Consider the following 19,562-nt stretch of genomic DNA (forward strand, 5'->3'; position numbering starts at 1 on the left):
TGTCGAGCTTCCTGCAAGCGATGCGCATTTGCGTTTAGCTGAATAAAAGCGTGCTGTATGGTTACAACAGCGTTACGCTAGCTGTACCATAATCGTGCATTTAGTGTGATACCTACAATACAGCGAGGTTTTTCGGCACCTGCAACGCTCAACTCTGCAAGAGGGAGCTGCTTTCGTTTCTACGAAGCGGTGCGCACTTGAACACTGTGCTGCATAACGAGGCGGCAGCGATCTGTGGTCTGGGCGTTCAGGTTGCTACTTATTAAAAGCGTGCAGTAGGCTTAAAATTAGTGCTATGCCACGCGCGTGCCCAAGCGGGTAGCTGAAGATACTTATTGTGATAAGGTTGCCTTGCCTTCATTCTTTCCTGGTGCTTACCCACAAAGGCATTGCTGCAATTGCGCGAAGTCAGAATCATTGATTGACCGATCTTCGCACTTCTCAAAAAGACAGAAAACATTTTGTGGCATGTTGTGGCGTCAACAAATTCAGCGGCACAGTAAACTTCATGGCGCAAAAGTTATTGCGGCGTACGCATGAACCGGTACACACAGGTCGAAACACTATGGCTTTAGTGCTCAGCGAATGCAGTACGCTCTATGAGACTTGGTTGGGGATTCGACGCAACTACGTTTTAACTGTAAGTATGGTTAAAGCGGGTATGTACTAATCAGGTTTGACTGTACTGAACATCGGGTAGTGTGAAATGCCGGAAGAAGTTTGCTTTCCTTCACAAGAAGTTGCCTTTTCCTCGCAGATGTGGACCTTCTCACATGCATTTGGGAAAGTGAGCGGTGTGATTTAGAAGTGCTGCACTGAGCGAATAAGACTGACATTGAAATAAGACGACATCGCTGAGAACACAGTAATGTGTCTGACATTTGTGTTTGTGTTTTCAGTGATTTTGTCTTATTTTAGGGTGCTGCTTTATTTATTGCTGTGAAGCCGTTTTCCTTGCAATACCGTCAAGCAGTACCATGAAGCCAGTTTGTACACCAACATTTGCATTGAAAAATATTGTGAATTCTTTAAGAGTTCTATATCAAATTGTAGTTTCTGGAAGCATGGGGCTGTACTTGTCGACCGCTAAATTGGAGCTTCTCCTGTACACACAGCTGGAGAAACGCAGATTCACCACCATCCCACTTCCGCCGGAAGAAATCAGGATCAAAATTCATACACGGTCAGATCAGGCCATCCCCTGAGGCGATAAGATTTGGATATTAGGCATGTTCCTGGAGGAGTGTGGTAGTAACTCCCATACTCTGACCCGTATTGCGGCCAAGGTGTAGAGCATGGTCAAACTTATACTTCGGGTGTCTAACAGGCGGGGGGGCTTGCCTTTGTGAGGCCAACTTCATGAGGCTCTTCCATGCCTTTCTTATGAGTCATATAAATTACATTGCCGTGGCACATAGGTGGGAAAGGAAAGAACAAGGGAAATTAGATGTGATCATTTGAAACTGCATTAAAAAGGTCTTAGGCATTCCAAACAACACTAATGAGGAAAAGCTCAAGGCTCTTCGTATGCATAATACCTTTAAAGGGGTACTGACACAAAATTTCGCGGTCCCGCAAGATTTCGCGATCCCGCAAGATAGCTTGCGGGATCAATTCCTGTGAACATGCGTATATCATCAGCAAAATATCATCAGCGAATATAGCTCGGAAGGTATTTTAAATGAATTTTGAAGTTTGCATGAGCGATCGACATCCTCACTCTATTGACACCCTCAAAGGTGACCCTTGGTGACCCCCTACTTCCCTCTCGTGACCACGCTGCAACAAGTTATGACGACGTCATAGCCGCCATTTTTCTTTTTGCCGCGTTCGCTTCACTGACCTCCATTAAAAAGGCTGGACGGCGCATCCCTGCTCTGCGAGACGGGCGCTTGTGAAGCCACCGGAAGGTCCCCTGTTTGTCCCGGAAGCTGGTGTCTTCTGTCCGTCTCAGTCGCGCAATTCAAATATTCTCGGGTGGCAGCTATTGTTATGATAGTTTTTCTGTTTTTTTGTTCAAACTCTGCGATTACGCCTCACTTTAGACGCCGACGAACGCTACACGAAAGATGAGACGCCGTGCCGACACCGTCCTAATACGGCGGAGTGCTGCAACGTACAAAATGCGTAAAAAGTAATGCAACTTTGAGGTACTTACGCGTGAAATGTCTTCCCTGTCGACTTTTTCGGTCGATTTGTACATTTTACTGCACTACAGGCAGGTATTTCTTTAAAAAAGAAGAGAAAAGCTCTCTTCCAGGGCATAAACGGCGGCTTCCGGTGGCTTCACACCCGCGTGCTCGATGCGCCGTCCAGCTCCTCCTAGTGGAGATCAGTGGTTCGCTTCAGCAGCCTACTTCTCGGCAGCTGCTCACGAACCACGCGGAAGTGCGTCACAGTTCTGTGTGCTGACGTGATCGAGCGCTGCGCCCGCTTGGTGATGATAGTTGCACTCGGAGGCTTGTTGTCGGTAATGAGGAGCCTGTAGTTAATTATCTGTTGCGCGCTGCAGCAAACGATCTGCTGTGTCATGACTAACAAACCCCCAGCAACACATTGCAGCAAGAAAATGCGAGGCCAAAATTTTTGTGTCAGTACCCCTTTAATGAGATTGGAGAAGCACAACAAACAGCACAAGAGGCAAGGCTCTCCTCTTCCATAGCTGGGAGGCACATCCTTGGGTTTCTGGGCTCCGAGCCCTCTTTGGTAGCAGACAAAAAGATCCAACTCCCCGCCAAATTGAGGTAGAAGATTAAAGTCGCAAGTTCCTAAAAACGTTCACCCGCTGTTCATTGTAGGCCGCCTGGAATCTAGGGCTAGGTCGCTACTCAGTTCCGTGCCTGCCACCGCTTACCTTGGGGCGTTAGTTGGCGCAGCACAGTACCCTGGCACATCCAATTTCACGACTGTAGTCACTGACATTCATGGTAAACTCCTCACGGCAGTATCTCTTCGAGATAACACACCGGCCAGTGCAAAGCAGGCTGCTATACAGTCAAACCCACTTATAACAATCCCAGATATGACGATCTATCGGTTATAACGACCACATTTCGGTGCACTTACAATTTTACTATGGTACCCATTGAAATTGCGTCCACTTATAGTGAACATTTTTCAAAGCCTCCTACTTTTACAACGAACACTTCAGACACGGTCGCAGTAAAAAATATGGCGCATACGAAGAAAAAAAAAAGCTTTAACAGGTCTTCTAGAGCACGAGAGAGGCGCGTGCTTGCGCGTGCCCCGCTCCAGTTTACTCGCGACGAAGATACCCTAGATCGGTGAGCACCGCATGCTGATTTCGGACGCTGCGAGTGCGGTCGCTCACTTTCCAGGGCGTTTCTTCAGTGGCAGAATGGCAGTGAGGAATAAAAAAAAGAAGGGAAATAGGCGGCAGCATGAAGCCTTGCAGTCAGCTTTTGCAGGGCAACCTTTTCTGGCGCCGTTCTCTGCAGCTACGACCGCCTACGATGAACCTATGTCATGGTACGCAAGAAGCCATAAAATGCAATAAGCGATGACCACGATAAGTAACTTTTCCGCGCATACAAGTTCACGTCATCGACGCCACAATGGGCCGCAAGATGTCTTTCGTCTTTTCGGTAACGGCAGAGACCGGTCGATCAATGATTACGACTTCCTCGCGACTGTGGCGATTCCTCCACGGAAAGCATCAGAAGAGAGCGAAGGCAGTGTGGCAGCCAGTGATGAACGTGCCATTATGACTTATCGCTGACAACCTTATCGCAGTCATCTGCAGCTATCTGCTCGGCTGCGCGTGTGGCGTAAACTGTTCGGATTGACGGTACAAGCAGTACAAGCGCGCGATGCTGCCGTTCGCAAATTCGCCGTCGTTGCGCCGTGCAAGATGAAGTGCGCATCGCTTCGTGTAAACGAAAGTAGCTCGCTGGTGTTGAGTGGCACGGACACCGAGAAACACTAGGGAGCTTTCGAATAGCGTACGCAAAGCTTTGCGTTGGCTTTTCGTGCAACTGCGCATGCGTCGTACGCTAACCGTTCGCGTGCTTCTGTTAAGTGACGGAAATAGCGGGCCGCTAACGCTAACTTAGCGTACGCTATTCGAAAACTGCCTACTTACAGCGTGTGTATACTATGTTTTTTATTAGGCGACAACCCAAGTGCGCCGCACCTCGTCGTGCAGGACCGTCGGAGCTTCGCGGAGACGTAGAGTGCGCGTTGCTTGCAAAATGCTTGCCTTTGCCACGTTGAACGAACAGACTACTCGAAGCGAAGCGGGCACGAAAAACGCGCAAATGCGCGTAATACAGCAAGGGGCCCGGCAGTAATGGCGTGAGCCGAGTAGGCGACGCGCTACACACAACTATCCAGGGATGATCGGCTCCACGTGGCGGTACCGCCGTTCAGTGAAACGGTGCCAGTTCACTGCAAAGGCAACTTAATTCACTCGTGCACGCCGCGGGCGTCGCTTCACAAAGCGAAAAGGCTTAACTTGTCACCGGAGGGGTTGTTAGCACTTTTCAATAAAAATATGCGGAAAGAAAAAGCGTCTTGGCCGCTAAGTGCATGTTTTTGAGGGCGAGTCCATTTACGACGAACTACTGATATAACGACCAGTTTTCGCGGCACTTTCAAGTTCGTTATAAACGGGTTCGACTGTAGCTCTGGCCAGGGCACTGCTCGAGCGTTCATGACAGGGCCAGTCTGTGAGCAGGCGGCCCGTATTCTTACCAATAGTCCAAGCTCACAAAAATTGACACCAACATCACCTTGTTTGCTGCCCACCCGGTTATCCCCAATGCCAATGAGTTTGCCCATGCCTGCGCACACGAACTGTCCCACCGTGACGGGCAGTCGGCCTCTAATTTGGGAGAAGGTATCTGGCAGCTTGATCCTCATCTCTCGAGGGCCCAGTCAATCACTTTTAAGAATGCTGCAAACAGGCACTTACCCGTCGCCTTTAGTTTACAGTAAATTTATTGATAGCATAGAGCTGCACTGCCCTCATTGCAACGAGAGACGATGCAAGTGCCCCACATGCTCTTCCAATTTACGGCAATGCGCGATGGCGAGCCTCTCAACACAGAGGACGCCTGGAAGGCTGCAATCACCAGCTCAGACTGGGAGGTCCAAATCCAGGCTGTCCAGAGGGCCCGCAATTTCGTAAAGGGGCTCGCCCTTCCTGTCCCCATATGTGTGTGGCCCGCAGCCAACCCTCCCCCTTGAGGGGAATCTGCTTCTCAGGACAATTTTTGTATAAAGTTCATTGACTGACTGACTGACTGACTGACTGACTGACTGACTGACTGACTGACTGACTGCCTGCCTGTAAAACTAATTGTAGTGTTTTTTTGCAAGTTTTTTTTTGCAAGGTTTGACTGGAGTGGTGGGCCTTCTGCGTTCTTGACACAGTGCGGCAGCTAGTTAAAGCAGCTTTTAGTATTTAATGCATTGTACGGTTTTGTTGTGGTGATGCTAATTAAATAACTCCATCATTATGGATTACAACTAAAATACATTCCGCTTGAGCTATCAATGTTTTGAGACAAGCATTAAGCTCCTTATCCCCTATACTTACACTGCCCCTCAAATTTAATGCCCTGTTCGAAAGCATTTGCCAAGCCAATGCCATTTTGTCAGTATGACTATTTTCAATGATGTAGATGTTTTTGGGCCACTTGGGAGAAGTGTATCGCAGGGGCACAGTACTGTGCAGTATACAGAATGGTGATTGGGGGTTTGATATGTGCATATACAGTGCTATACTTTTGCATGGCATTTCTAAGGCCATTTTCCAACTGCTCAATATAACATATAATTACGTATATCTGTGTTTGAGTTATTTTATTTCATTCATTTTCATTTTATTTACCCTCAGGGCCATATGGCATTATAGAGGGGAGTGGAAATAAAGTTTACATGTAAAAAAAAAAGAAAAAGAATACAGCGTGAGAATATACAGCATAAAAGATGCATATTATACAGCAGAATGTACAGGGTCGACCACATCTAAGCTGAACACCTCATTAGTTTTCAAACCGGTAAAACTAGAACGTTTCTTATACTTCACGAGTACAATGCCCGTTATAGAACGTCTAATCATGGTGTCGACAAACACAGTAATGATTTTCCGAATTATGTATTAAACAACAGCTTCAATGAGGTCTTGAATACTAATGAGGTGTTCAGCTTAAATGTGGACGACTCTGTACAGCAGAGAAAATACAGCAGGAGAATAAACAATGCAACAAGAAAAAAACTCCTGATTATACAATAGTAGCTGTGCAACGACGGTGAACATAATACAATTTTGAGTAACATTTAACTCATACAATACTGAGTAATGTTTGACGGAAAATATTGTTATTAGTAATAGTGACGATGTCTTCGGGAAGGTGGTTCCAATCTACTGATGTACGAGGTATGAATGATCGATAAAAACACTGGGATTTGCAGGATGCGATGCCAACCTTATGACGATGGTCGATGCGATGAGGTATGTACTGAGGATTGAGGATTAGTTGGTTATGTAGGGTGGGATGATGGAATAATTTGTGAAATGTGCTCAAACGAGATATTTTCCGATGGGATGCAAGGGAAGGAAGGCCTAGGCTGGATTTCATTGAACTAATACTGGCGATGCGATTGTAGTTAGAAAGTATGAAACGGGCGGAGTTATTCTGTACGAGCTCAAATGAAGTAACCAAGTTATCGTAGTAAGGATCCCATACCGATGATGCATATTCAAGTTTGGAATGTATTAATGTTTTATACAACAGTAGTTTTAGTGCACATGGTGCTTTTAAAAAGTTACGGCGTATGTAGCCTAACATGCGATTAGCATTATTAGTAATGTATGCGATGTGGGGTGCCCAAGATGCCCAAGATTGGAGGCTTAAACTGTCATTATTACTGGTTATTTCACGAAAAATGACGCGGTCATCTGCAAAAAGATGAATGTTAGAAGAAAGTGGAGACGTGAGGTCATTAATATAAATTAGAAACAAAAGTGGACCAAGAACTGACCCTTGCGGTACACCTGAGTGAACCGCAGCAGATGACGAACTGTGATTGTTAGCAGTAACGTATTGAACACGGTTATACAAGAAGCACTCAATCCACTTGAGTAAACTATTGTCAATATTTAGTAGGCTCAGTTTCAAGAGTAGTAGTTGGTGACAGACTTTATTGAAAGCCTTCCTGAAGTCTAAAAAAATGCAATCAGCACATGATGAACGGTCTAAAATCTGATGCAGTTTGCGAGTGAAATATATGAGCTGTGTTTCGCATGAAAAATGTTTGCGAAAACCATGTTGTGCTGGTGTAAAAAAAGAATTCGATTCAAGGAAGTTAATGAGGTTGTTGAAAATGACATGTTCTAATAACTTACAGGAAGTGCTTGTTAACGAAATAGGGCGATAATTTTTCGGAGAGTGTTTATTACCCGACTTAAAGATTGGAACCACCCTCCCGATCTTCCATTGTGCAGGAATGGTTGATGTATCTAAGGACTGTTGAGAAATTTTTGTTAGTATCACTGAACTGTAAGTAACGGTGCTTTTCAGAAATTTGGTACCAATATTGTCATGGCCAGGGGATGAGTGAATGGGCAAGTTATTTGAGTTTAGCGATACCGGAATGATCAATGGAAATTGGTGGCATGGCAATATAATTGAAGTTCTGCACATGGGGTAGGATGACGTTATCAACTCGAGAAAAGTTGTTTTTAAAAGTGTCGTTAAGAAGATCGGCGCACATGTCAGTAGGAACTGGATTGTCAAAATCATCTACTAGAACTATGCTGTTATCTGGTAAAGGGTTAAGTGCCAAAATTTACGTACATTATTTGCAAGCATATCTGGAAGAGTTCGAGAAAGAAAATGTAACTTAGGAGGATTTTAAGGCAGTAAGGTAAGTGTTGTGCGCAGTTTTGTAAATCTCCCAACGGTCTTCAGAAGGCGCTAGTTTTGCTGATCTGTAAAGTCGTTTTTTACGGTTAGATAGGCGTTTGATGTAGGTTTTGTACCATGGTGCCTGGTGATTAGAAATGATGGTTCGGTTGGGAATGTATTTCTGCATATCTGCATAATTGTGCAGACCACTTTATCTAGAACATTATTATATGCCTCAGTGAGGAATGTTCAAACAACTAGAAACATATTGGAAATTTCCAATTGGTTCAACATGCTCTGCGCAATGCATATTTTATTGCTACAAAGGTTAAACCTGATATGACAAGCAGATTGCGAACAACAGGAATATTCACCCTGTGAGCATTGCAAACGTCAATTCATGGGAATTTCTACACCTTGTTTCTCATAAGACCTCAGCAGCAAGATTAATATTGTGCTCTCGATTTAGTGTTCTTTGTCATCTGTTTAATTTTTATCAATTTTTTAAATTTTTGGTTTACAGATTTGTGTCAAAAGTCCTGAATCTATTCCTGACAAGAAGGCAAGTGTTTGGCTTCGATTTTTTCTTCGATTTTTTTTTGTCATGGGTATATATGCAATGAGGAAGTTAGAAAATGTTTTGTTTTCCTTTTAGGATGATAAGGACAAGAACGTGCGATCTAGATATAATGGACGTCTCTTCTTGTCATGGCTACAGGATGTTGAAGACAAATGGGAAAAAACAAAGGTATGTTTTAGATTAATTGTACTGACATATAAAAGTTCTGAAATGAGTATTTTAGATATGTAATTTATCCATTTTGTCTATTCAAAAACCTACATCACCCTGTTGGGCATTGTTGCAGTGGGGTTAAACGGTAACAAAATGTCTAAATTAATAGAAAGTTGACATTCTCAACACAAGCTTCTGAACAAATGGGTGGCTATCCTTGTTTAAATAAAACGCGCATTGTGTAATGATCAAGGAAACATTTGTGGGGGAACACAACTGACAACAGTTACATCCAATTGATTTCACTTGCTTTACTGCGAGTAGTTTGGGGGTTCGTGCACCCAAATAGATTACACACTCAATCATGAATGAAGAGATTCAGTAGACTGAATTCAACTCCAGTTAATTAGATCTCAGTCAAAAGTGCCAACCATTGCCCTATACATTTTTATGCGACTAAACATTTGTTACTTTGATCATAAATTTAGCCTTTGCCAGATAATTTGAACATGGTTCACGTTGGAATGGATAGCTACAACAAGATCAGTTTAAAAATATTAGAGCACTGTCTTGTGTGAATTTTAATTCTTTCATCTTTGTGCCGGTGCACTTAACATCTGCTCAAACGGGATGCTATATGCACTGTATTCAGTATTTATGCTCCTATACCATTTTTTTTTGCAAAAAAAAAAACATTTGCTAGGCATTTGTTTCTCTCTTGATTTTGAAGGTCTGTTAGCCACCGAGGCTTATACAGGGCATTCCATCTGTGTTTGGCACATGAGCTAGGCCCAGGGCATCTCGTTTGTGATTGCTGACAGAAGCAACAATAATGTATAGTGCAGGCACATAAGAAAAAAAAAAACTGAGACTGTTGTGGTACATCACCTTTGCATCTGTGAGATTTAAGGGGCCTAAAACACTTGTTAAATGTTTGTTGTGATTGTGGTACTAAGGGTACCTCCTCAAGGACCTTGTGTAACAAAAGCTTTTTGTTTGTTTCTTATACACCTTGTTACGTATAAGCTGAGCTTTTGGCAAATGTCACACTGAGACTTGGTACTGGCATGGCTTCCAAGGTAAGGTGGATCTTGGGAGGTCTTGGAAGGCTAAATAGCCTTGTGGTGTTTTGGACCACCAGACTGTATGACTTTGCTTAAGCCTGCCTTCTACAGCTCTCATCTGTCATAGAAAATTTTAAGTATAAACTGAATACTTCATATTCATGTCTTGGGGTTATTGAATAAACACTAAAAAAAATGCTAAATTGAAACGCTAAATGAGCTTATACTGATAAATGGTTTGATTAACCCGTTGCTATTAATTTTGCCGTCACAGGTTCTTCATTCAAAGAGAAAATAAAGGTCAATGCTTTATTTTTCAATTTTGCATCGAAACTTCACCTGAATGTCACTGTGATATCACTTTTTATATTCTTTCTCCATATTTTAATCGCGTTAGCTCAATAAAGTTTCCTGCAACTTGTTGGGTGACGTTTGTTGGTCTCATAGAGCATAATGCAATTCATTTTTATTTATAAAGGATGATGTAAGTCCCAGCAGACGCCACGAAATTCAATGACATCATGGCAAGTTGTTGCAGGAACCTCAAGGCGGCAGTGCTACCTGCATTTTCTTTTTGCGAGCTTTCCAAGCATCTTTTGTGGCAAGAGTGGTTGTTTTGGTGCTGTGAAAGGATAGTTTGCTAATGTGAGAGAAATTGTTTTTCTACTTATGCCCCATAACCCCCCCTCCCCTTCCCCCTGAATACTACTGTCAAATCTAAAGAGCATCTCAGAAGCTGGCAACGTTCACGTTCTTCCATCATGGTGATAATGGCGACACCCATGAATTTGGGAGATTTCAATACATGGGTTCTACGGGGAACTTCTCCTCAAGAGCCTGTTATATTAACTTTGTTGCGCGCAGCACGGAGGAAAGAAACCGCTCACGCATATTGTGAACATTTCCGAGCGTGGTGTTGTAAAATTTACTTCAAAAAAGTGTAATACGATAAGCCTTTACAAGAAATTTTGGCATAAGTCACTTTATTTTGACTGGTTCCGTTTCAAACGCTAGCTCCATGCGTTCAGTAGGGTATCCTGGAGGAAACAATAAAAAGGAATCGTCGGTGCCGTGTGTCTGCTGCACAGTTCCTTTTCATTAGAGTTTAACTTTCTAAAATAGTGATTACATCAAAAAGTTCTTGCATACTTGTGTGACAGACGTATAAGGACACCCGTGTACTTAATTTAGGTACACGTTTTGATATCCCTAGGTGGTCAAAAATTAATCCGGAGGTCCCAGCTAAGGCGAGCCTCAGAATTATATTGTGGTTTTGGCACATAAAACTCCATAATCATGTTACATTAACCCTTCAGTGTTACATTACATTTTACTTTATTGCAATTTGGACTCCTCTGATAAATGTAGTGGAACCCGCCACGGTGTTCTAGTGGTTAAGGTACTTCACTGCTGACCCACAGGTCGCGGGATCGAATCCCTGCCATGTCGGCAGCATTTTCGATGGAGGCGAAAATGCTAGAGGCCCGTGTACTTAGATCTAGGTGCACGTTAAAGAACCCCAGGTGGTCAAAATTTTCGGAGCCCTCTACTGCGGCATCTCTCATAATCATATCGTGGTTTTGGGACGTTAAACCCCAACAATTATTATTATATAAATGGTGGAAGAACATGGGAATATCAAGGTGCAGAATTATTGAACTGGATGTTGTTTGCTTAGCATCCATGGTGCATGCTGTAGCAGGTACTCCCATTGTGCTTCCTTTTCTCTTTCTACAGCAGACGCATTGCTTTTAGGTGTGTTGTGTAATGTTTTTGCATGAATGATCATTTTTCTGCTGTGATATGCAGCTTTTATTAATGTCCACATTTTTCTTTTACCAACTCGGTGTGCTTTTTCTCAAAGCTGATATACACAGCGTCATTTAAAAAAAGAATAGTGTTAAGCACAAATGTAGGTTTTTCATGATGCAGAGGTAAAAAATTGAAAGGAGTAATGTCAAATGCATTCTTGATGTGGCCCTCACATTGCTGTTTGACAAAAGGAATAAAATTTGCGGCAGGCTTAAAAACTCTCTTATTCTTAGCACATGGACACTTCCGCAATGGTGCCACGATATCAGGGTTAGCATCCAATGCACTCAAACTTGCTTCTTCCCTTGGTGACAAGCTGTCATCTTCATGTGGATGAGCTTGAGTCGTATTACAAGTCGGAAAAGCAGACACTCCAATTAACTGGTAAAGGTCCCATACAAGCAGCCATCTCAACGTGAGTCCACCTCGGTGGTACAGTGGTTATGGTGTTCGGCTGCTGGCCCAAAAGTCACAGGTTCGATCCTGGCAGTGGCAGTCCCATTTTGATGGAGGCAGAATACTAGAGGCCTTGTGCTGTTCAATGTCTGTGCACGTGAAAGGACACCAAATCGTCAATTTCCAGAGCACTCCACTATGGTGGGCCTCATAATCATATCAAGGTTTTAGCACGTTAAACCCCAGACATTATTATCATTTCAAAGCAACCACAGGACGATCATCAGGGAAGGAACACTCGGGAAATCTACGGTAGCTCGGACAGGTTGCATTTGCTTGGTTTTCCCATTGCGCGCGCAACAAGTGGAGTTCTCCACGCTTTTCTCTCACATTTTTCCGGCTATGGCTGTCGCCCCTTCATCGTCTTGGAAAGCAGGCACGCATTCCTGCTGCATTGTGAACTGCCACAAAGGTTTAAAAGTACCAAAGAGCCGAAAACTGCCTGTCAAGGTCTAACGTTTCCAATGGAAGCAGTGCGAGGAGCAGAGGCGTCAAGAGGATTATAGCAATTCGTCGAACTAAGCGATGCTTTCATGGTCTTGTCACCTAGAAGCAATTTTCGTCGCACCCAGAATTGCCAACTATTAACGGGGAGAAACGCGATGGGCATGCTCATTTGAAAGGGAAGTGTGTTTGTGAAGCGAAGCTACAACAAATAAACAGACGCTGTACATTTAGAGATTACGCGCTCGCTTTCCGAGTAAACCATTTGTGACAGCAAATACTGTACCGTGACTACTAAGTGTTTTATTCAGCTGATGGTGGTACATTTCTCGTGGCGACTCAGTGTAAACAGAATTAAGCTGCATGTTTGCATTGAGCGTTTATGTTGGCCTTGCATGCAACACGCTGCGATTGCTTAGCAGGCTGAGGTGTTATGCTGCCAAGATTGAGGTCGTGGGTTTGATTGCCGCATATGGCAGCTGCATTTTGATGCGAGTGAAATGCAGTAACACCGGCATACTTAAATTTAGGTGCACGTTTAAAAAACCCCAGGTAGCCGAAATTAATCCGAGGTCGCCTACCATGACGTGCCTCATAATGCTATCGTGGTTTCGGCTAGTAAAATATTATAGCCTTGCATGCATATGAGCCGCAGACGATATACAGCTTCCGCTTTAGAAACGAGCTGAAAAAAAATACCAAAGCGGCAATAAAATTTTCGATGGCTTCGCGAAATCAGACTTGGTTATCATCGGGGACAAATCTCAGCGTAATCATGAACATGAGCAATCCCTGTGGGTATTGCATAGTATGGTGCCGACCATGCAAGCTGTCAAAACAAAGCGACATTCGAATTGACGAACACGATGCGTGATCAGGTGTCTATGTTCTCCGAAATGAAACACGCCGCTGCAGAAAACATGCATGGTCGAAGTGGGCATGAAACATTTTTTTGCGCGCGTTATTATGCTGTCAATAGGAACTGTAAAAGATCCAAGGTGGCATTAAACTTGCGATCCGAGGTTGTTATCATCCGATGCAAACCTCGGCAAAAGTGAAACTCCCATAAAGCTGAGCACTGCGCATTGCATTGTTGCCAGCTACTCAACAGGACAGACTTGGCATCCAAGCAATCGAAAGTCAAGCGCTATACAAATGCACGCAAAAGCGTGGTGGCTGTTTGCTGAAAGCTCCGAGCAGACGGGACTGCCGTAATGAATGTACGTTTTACTGGTAACATAATTACAGAGCCCGTGCAGTCCCATAGACATACACGTAGCGCTCGCACAAACAGCATCGTCCTTGACGACCTGCTTGTTCGCACAAAAGTGGTCGATCAACTGCCCTCCTCTGGTGAGATTCACGCCGTGAAAATGTTTTTTAAATCTCTCATTCTTTTTAAACCTTCAGACCAAGCGACAAATGAGGCTGCATGTGCACAGCGAGCAGACAACAGCGCGTGCAGGGCGTGTGAACGTGTGGGGAGAGCGCAGTCAAAAGGCGGGAGTGGGGTGACAAGCGACCAGTTTTTGCCAGAAAGGCGGCGAAACGCATGTGCCGCAGCGCCCCCTGGCCGAGCTTGAGAGGCCTATTTACTGATTTGTCTTACTGGCAAAGTGTTAGTAAGACAGAACAGTCACAACAGCTATCATCTTAGACAGTTTGCCAGCTTAACTTACTTAATTTGTGAAAAGTATCTATCTGTTGTTTTATCTGTACCTGCCCCTTCACCTTTGCGGTGTACTGATATTTCTACCATCTGAATCTGAGCAATAAAACCAAATGATTATAGTAGTTGTGTTCTGCCCCATCGCCTCCTTTTCCTTAGTTTGGTTGACGAAAGGAGTTTTCCAGTCTGAAAAAAAATGTTATCAGATGTTACATTTTCCTGAGTTGTTTTTTCTGCGATCCACACAAAAAGATAATGGGATTCTTGTGTACAATAGGCGCTAGTTCAGTAGCTTGCAATCGTTCAATAGCTGTGGCAGTGACTGGTAGCTGCGCCTTAAATGACATCGTGGTGATGGTGTAATTGGTCCATCATCAATCATGTGGAGACCATTTTAAAAGGTTTCACAGCACCATAATATTGAGAACAAAGAGAATTAATGTTTGTCACTTGTAGTGTAATGCTCAAAAGCTGCAACTAAACTGGCATTGGCATGTGCCCTTCCAGTCTGCAGTCTCAACGTTTTCTTTTTTTCTCTTACAGTTTTCAAGGTAATATGCTCGAGAACTGTCACTTGTAGTCTGATTAGTCTGAAAGCAGTATTTAATTTTTATTTATTGTACCTTGCAGGCCCCACAGGGTGAGCATTATGTGAGGAGGGGGTTTCGGAAATGCAGAGATGTGAAAGCAAGATAATGTACTTTAACTCAAAAGCATAAGGAAACATAAGGTATTTTTAGCAAAGTTTAAACAATACACAAAGAGCTCAGAAATATGCAATCGTTTAGTATTTTGTAAATTCTGAGACAGTGGAGGCATACAGGGGACATCATGATACATAACAATTGCATGGATTTGTTGGCTATACAGTAGAACCCCGCTGATACGTTTTTGAAGGGACCGTAGAAAATAAACGTAAGAGACGGGAAACGTAAGAGCCGAAAAACAGGAAAAACTGCAAAATATTTAGTGGTACAGAATTTTATTTCAATTCTTACGAGCAGCACGAAATTTGGCGCGCTCAGCCGCGATCTAGTCGATGGATAGAAATGCGGAGCTTAGGACGGCCTCATCCACAGAAATGTAATCAACGTATGTGATTTTTTTAACACCAACAGCTGTAGGCATGAAAGAAATAAGCACACGCAATCACGACCGGCGCGGCGAGTCCGACCGCGAACCGCACGCACGACCGTGCGAGCTCCAACCAGCTCGAACTCCTCCCGCTCTCCGACAAATAATGATGATGATGAGTCTACGCCAACCCGATGGCAGAAGTGAATGCCAATCTCGAAGGCCTTGCTTTCGCAAGCAATTACGTCATACGCGCCATGTTTGTGCAATACAAATCTCAAAGGCTATGCTTTTGTCAATAGTAAGTGCCAATCTCGAAGGCCTTGCTTTCGCGAGCAGTTACGTCATAAGACGCCATCTTTGCAATTTGAATCTCGAAGGCCATGCTTTTGTTTGCATCAATTGAAAGATTCTGTTGCTTGCGCCTCTCATGCGGCTAATATTACGGTCAAACGAGGCCAAGCTGCGTGAAAATGCACCATGGCGGCTCTCTTTGGTAGTCACTCGGTCGGCTCCGAGCGCACTTCGCGGCGTATCATACGGGAACGGTCCGACAGTTACGACGTAACAGCGGGGTTCCCAATACATTGTATCCTATGGGAGCTATGCCGGGACCGGCGGAAAACGACGTAACAGCCGGGAAAACGCAGCAGTGGGGAACGTAACAGCGGGGTTCTACTGTAGTTGGTAAACTATGCATTGGTACTTCTAATGAGATGCTTGACCATGACAGCGATAGTTGTGCAACCATTAGCAGTGTAAATGATGGAATGCTTCACATCCGCTGCGCCCATGTGGAAGAGTCATCTTGTAAATTCATTAAATCATTACCGATGTTTGGTAACACATTGCAATGTAAATTTTTACAAATCATGAACAAAATGGTTGGAATGAAGCTGACAGCATGAAAAACAATGGTCTAGCCAACAGGAGCGAAGAATTATGCTTCTTACCATCACGTGCATCTGTGTGTGAGAATTCGAGTTTTGTACAATTCATATGCCTGCCTTTGTGACGCGATCCAAGATTCATTTTGAAATATCACCTAGTTTGAATAAAATAGCTGGAGTTATTGGCATTCCATCAAATTACAAGTATCATAAAGCTGAACATGGCGGTTTGCTAAATTGACTTAGTTTATTTTGTGACCCTTTACTGGATGCTAATATGTATTTTGGTAATTATGGTTTCCGGGAACTGGTTATTAGCATAGTTCATATATAAAAATTCATCTTATAACTTTCAGCAGTTTTTACTCTGAAGGAGTTAATACCAAGAAAAGATCCCTTATTTCACTGAGCTGCTGTGCGTTTGGAGATTGTTATGAAGGCAAGTTTCTATTTTTTCCTGTTAAGCTGTTAGGCTGCTTTTTCCTGTTAGATGGCAAAGAAAAAAAGTTCCGTCAATGGGTATCGAACCCACGACCGCTTGGTCCCCAACAACAGATGCCGGGCACGCTGTCCACTGCGCCACGGTCACAGACTCTAGAAGCTTTACAAACGCGCCTTTTACATTTACCACTTTTCCGGTCGGCGGGGTGGTGTTGCCCTCTGGGAGCGGTAAAGTAATTTGTGATTACTGTGGCCTCCGCAATTAGCACCTGCAACATGTTACACGTCCGTCCCATTCAGCGCGTTTTCAATAGAAATTCAATTTTGTCAATGCTTTAATACACCGCGAGGTGGCAAATTAGCCCAAGCGTCGTAAAAGTGTCTGCCTCGCTCATAGCATCACGCTAATCCAAGCCAAAAATAGCTCTGTGACACGCGCCTGCCTCACCTGGCTGTAACACCATGTTCCCCGCTCATGCGTTCACCCCGAGAAAAATCGCTGCCGGGCTACCGTGGCGCCACGACGCGCTTTGCATTTCCCTCTAGTCCGGCCGTGGTTCTCAATCATATTTTAACATGCCGCAGGATGGTGACCAAGTTCTGCGTCCAATATGCGACGCCCTTCTGGCTATCGCACCTTGTTCTCTGATTACACTTTCACCGTTAACTACTACAGCTACCACAAGGGTTTGTTTAATCATTTAACATGGACGTTAGTCTTCGGGATGGAGATCTACCAACAATCATCAAAGTGGGAGCATACATGTTAAATGGTGCCATAGCTGCCATACATCAATACACATTGTGCAAACTCTCTTATATCGATGTACAGTAAACATTCAGTTACTTCTGTAAGGGCACACTTTACTTTTGTGTTATTCAGATTCCTCTGACGGAGGGATCAACCATGTTTTTCTGTCTCTCTCTTTCTCTTTGATTCTCTTTTTGTCTTTCATCCCTTTCGTTCTACTTCTCTTTCTATGCTATGCTTTACTCTTCCTTTCTTTCCCTCCTCACCCTCAATTCCCTTTTCCACCCCCACCCCCCTTGCTATAATACACTATGCAAGGCTATGCTATGCTCTGCTAGCGTGCCTGGATAGCCGAGTGGTTACGAAGCTTGCCTTAAGATCGTGGGTACTCTGGTTCGAATCTCGCCTCGCCAAGAATTTCTCTCTCTCAGTACTCGTTCTCTTGCCCATCAGAGTTACTGCATCCCACACCAGACAAATCTGCGCATGTGTGCTGGGAGCGAAGCAGAAGAGGAAGATAAAGAGAATGTAGAGAGCACGTGCCAGTTCACGATGATAACTTTTTATCTCCGACACACGGCAAACCTCGACCATGACAGCTCTGCTGTAAAAATCTAAAATTTACACAGGGGATATCTGTGGCCGTGTCTTGTTAAAAAAACTAAGTCTGCCAGCTAATGTGACATGTACAGTACTCACGGATTCAAATGTGACATCAAATGTTTTAGTATAACGACTGGTATGTGCAATTGCTTGAGATAACCACATCAAAATCGCGACGTATCTGGTCTCTAAAGATAACGTTAGCTCTGATCTACGCATTTCAGTCAAAATTATGCCGATATGATCTGAAATGAAGATGGTGGAAACGAAAGAATGTCCGTTACTTAGCCTTAAATTGTCCTGTTTCAATCGTCCTGTTTCAATCTGTGAGTACTGTACAAAAAATATGCCTTTTAAAGAAAGATTGAAATCTGAACTGCATGCAACATGTGAGGCGCTGTGAAAAGAGGTGTAGTTTGTGAGCTTATCCAAGGGCCCTTGTAATGAATGTATAGGCAGGTAACTGTACTTTTTTTCTTTCTTACTTTTTTTTTCTTTTTTTACTTTACATTCAATGTGAAGCTATTATATATCTTCTCCTTCCCCATGCTGTTTTTTGTAACGAAGTCAAGAATAAAAAAGTGTGTTAAAGCTGTAATATTATCAGCAGTGGTGTTAAATGGGTATCTTGTGTGCAGTCCTGCAACTCTTGATAATTCATTGCACATTTGAATAATTTGGTAGTTACATTCAAACTCCCTCCTGAACGAAAAACTTGGAACTTCTGTTATGGCACCCCATTTAACATGGTTCCTTCAAATATGAGCTTGGCTCCGTCTCAGTTTTCTTGTTAATTGGTTGAAATATTAAGTACTCGAAGTATTTAATAAAAGTTTACCCTCTCGTGACCATCTCGCAAAAGATTAGAATTAAACTAATTGTTCACCCTGTATTCAACTTCACCGGTATCATTTATTTGTAAAAAACACATTATTGCCTGTGGCAAAATGTGGTATTACGTTTAATATGTCTTTTCATATATACGAGGAAAATTAGTGGGCTTAATCTTGGAAGTATGAGGTATGGCTCTAATGTTGATGCTTGAAAACTCATTGAGGTGCACTGAGTTTGTGTTAATTGCTACCTTTTTAAAATTTTTGATCACATATAGTACTATATGTCTAATTGCAGTAATTGAATGAATGTATGCAGGCCGTCTTTACGGAGAAATTTAGAAAAAGTGCCCGTAATTAATTGTTCGTAGTCTGCTGGCTAGTTTGTCCTTATCCCAGCATTTCTAAGCACCTTCTCTCTTGTGGACTTTTGTTTCTGTACACAACGCTTATGGACTTCTGTATCTGTATAGTGCACTCATAGGCTCTTCAGGTGCTGAGCCCTTGGCTGATTGCAGGAAGTGGGGAGAGGCTTCTCCACCCCAGTGAGATCACAATGAAGGGAACAGGCATTAGAGTATGTGTATCCCATTGAAGCAATTTTTACGCTACAAGGAGTTGCTCACATTACTGTGAGGCTTTTGTATTCATGAAGGCAGTGGTGGGAAAACTGCGCAAATTGCGCCAATCTGCGCCAACTGGAGATTGCTGCTCCATACTGCTCCAAAAGGGTCTTTTTTGCCTAATTTGCGCCATTACTGCGCTACAACGTGGTTTTGCAATCGAAACTAATGTTTCGCGGACAGCGCGTTTCGTGAGCGGTAATACGTCATGGTCGCCATCTTTTACGCTTGCGCTGCTGCATTTGCGCCCCAGCCGTTGTGACACCCGATGCAGTCCCACTCAATATCAGTGGCA

General features: G+C 43.6%; 1 protein-coding gene across 4 annotated transcripts in view; it reads left to right on the forward strand.

Annotated features, from left to right (window-relative positions):
* LOC119378396 (ankyrin repeat domain-containing protein 12) overlaps positions 1-19,562 on the forward strand; it is a 69,047-nt gene that overhangs the window by 45,568 nt on the left and 3,917 nt on the right. For all 4 annotated transcript variants that reach the window (XM_049411460.1, XM_037647566.2, XM_049411461.1 and 1 more), the window contains 2 exons: positions 8,398-8,436; positions 8,530-8,622. In XM_049411460.1, the coding sequence (XP_049267417.1) occupies positions 8,398-8,436; positions 8,530-8,622 (132 nt within the window). The remainder of the gene's footprint in view (positions 1-8,397; positions 8,437-8,529; positions 8,623-19,562) is intronic.

Source organism: Rhipicephalus sanguineus, chromosome 1 (assembly GCF_013339695.2).
Source record: "Rhipicephalus sanguineus isolate Rsan-2018 chromosome 1, BIME_Rsan_1.4, whole genome shotgun sequence".
Lineage (NCBI taxonomy): Eukaryota > Metazoa > Arthropoda > Arachnida > Ixodida > Ixodidae > Rhipicephalus > Rhipicephalus sanguineus.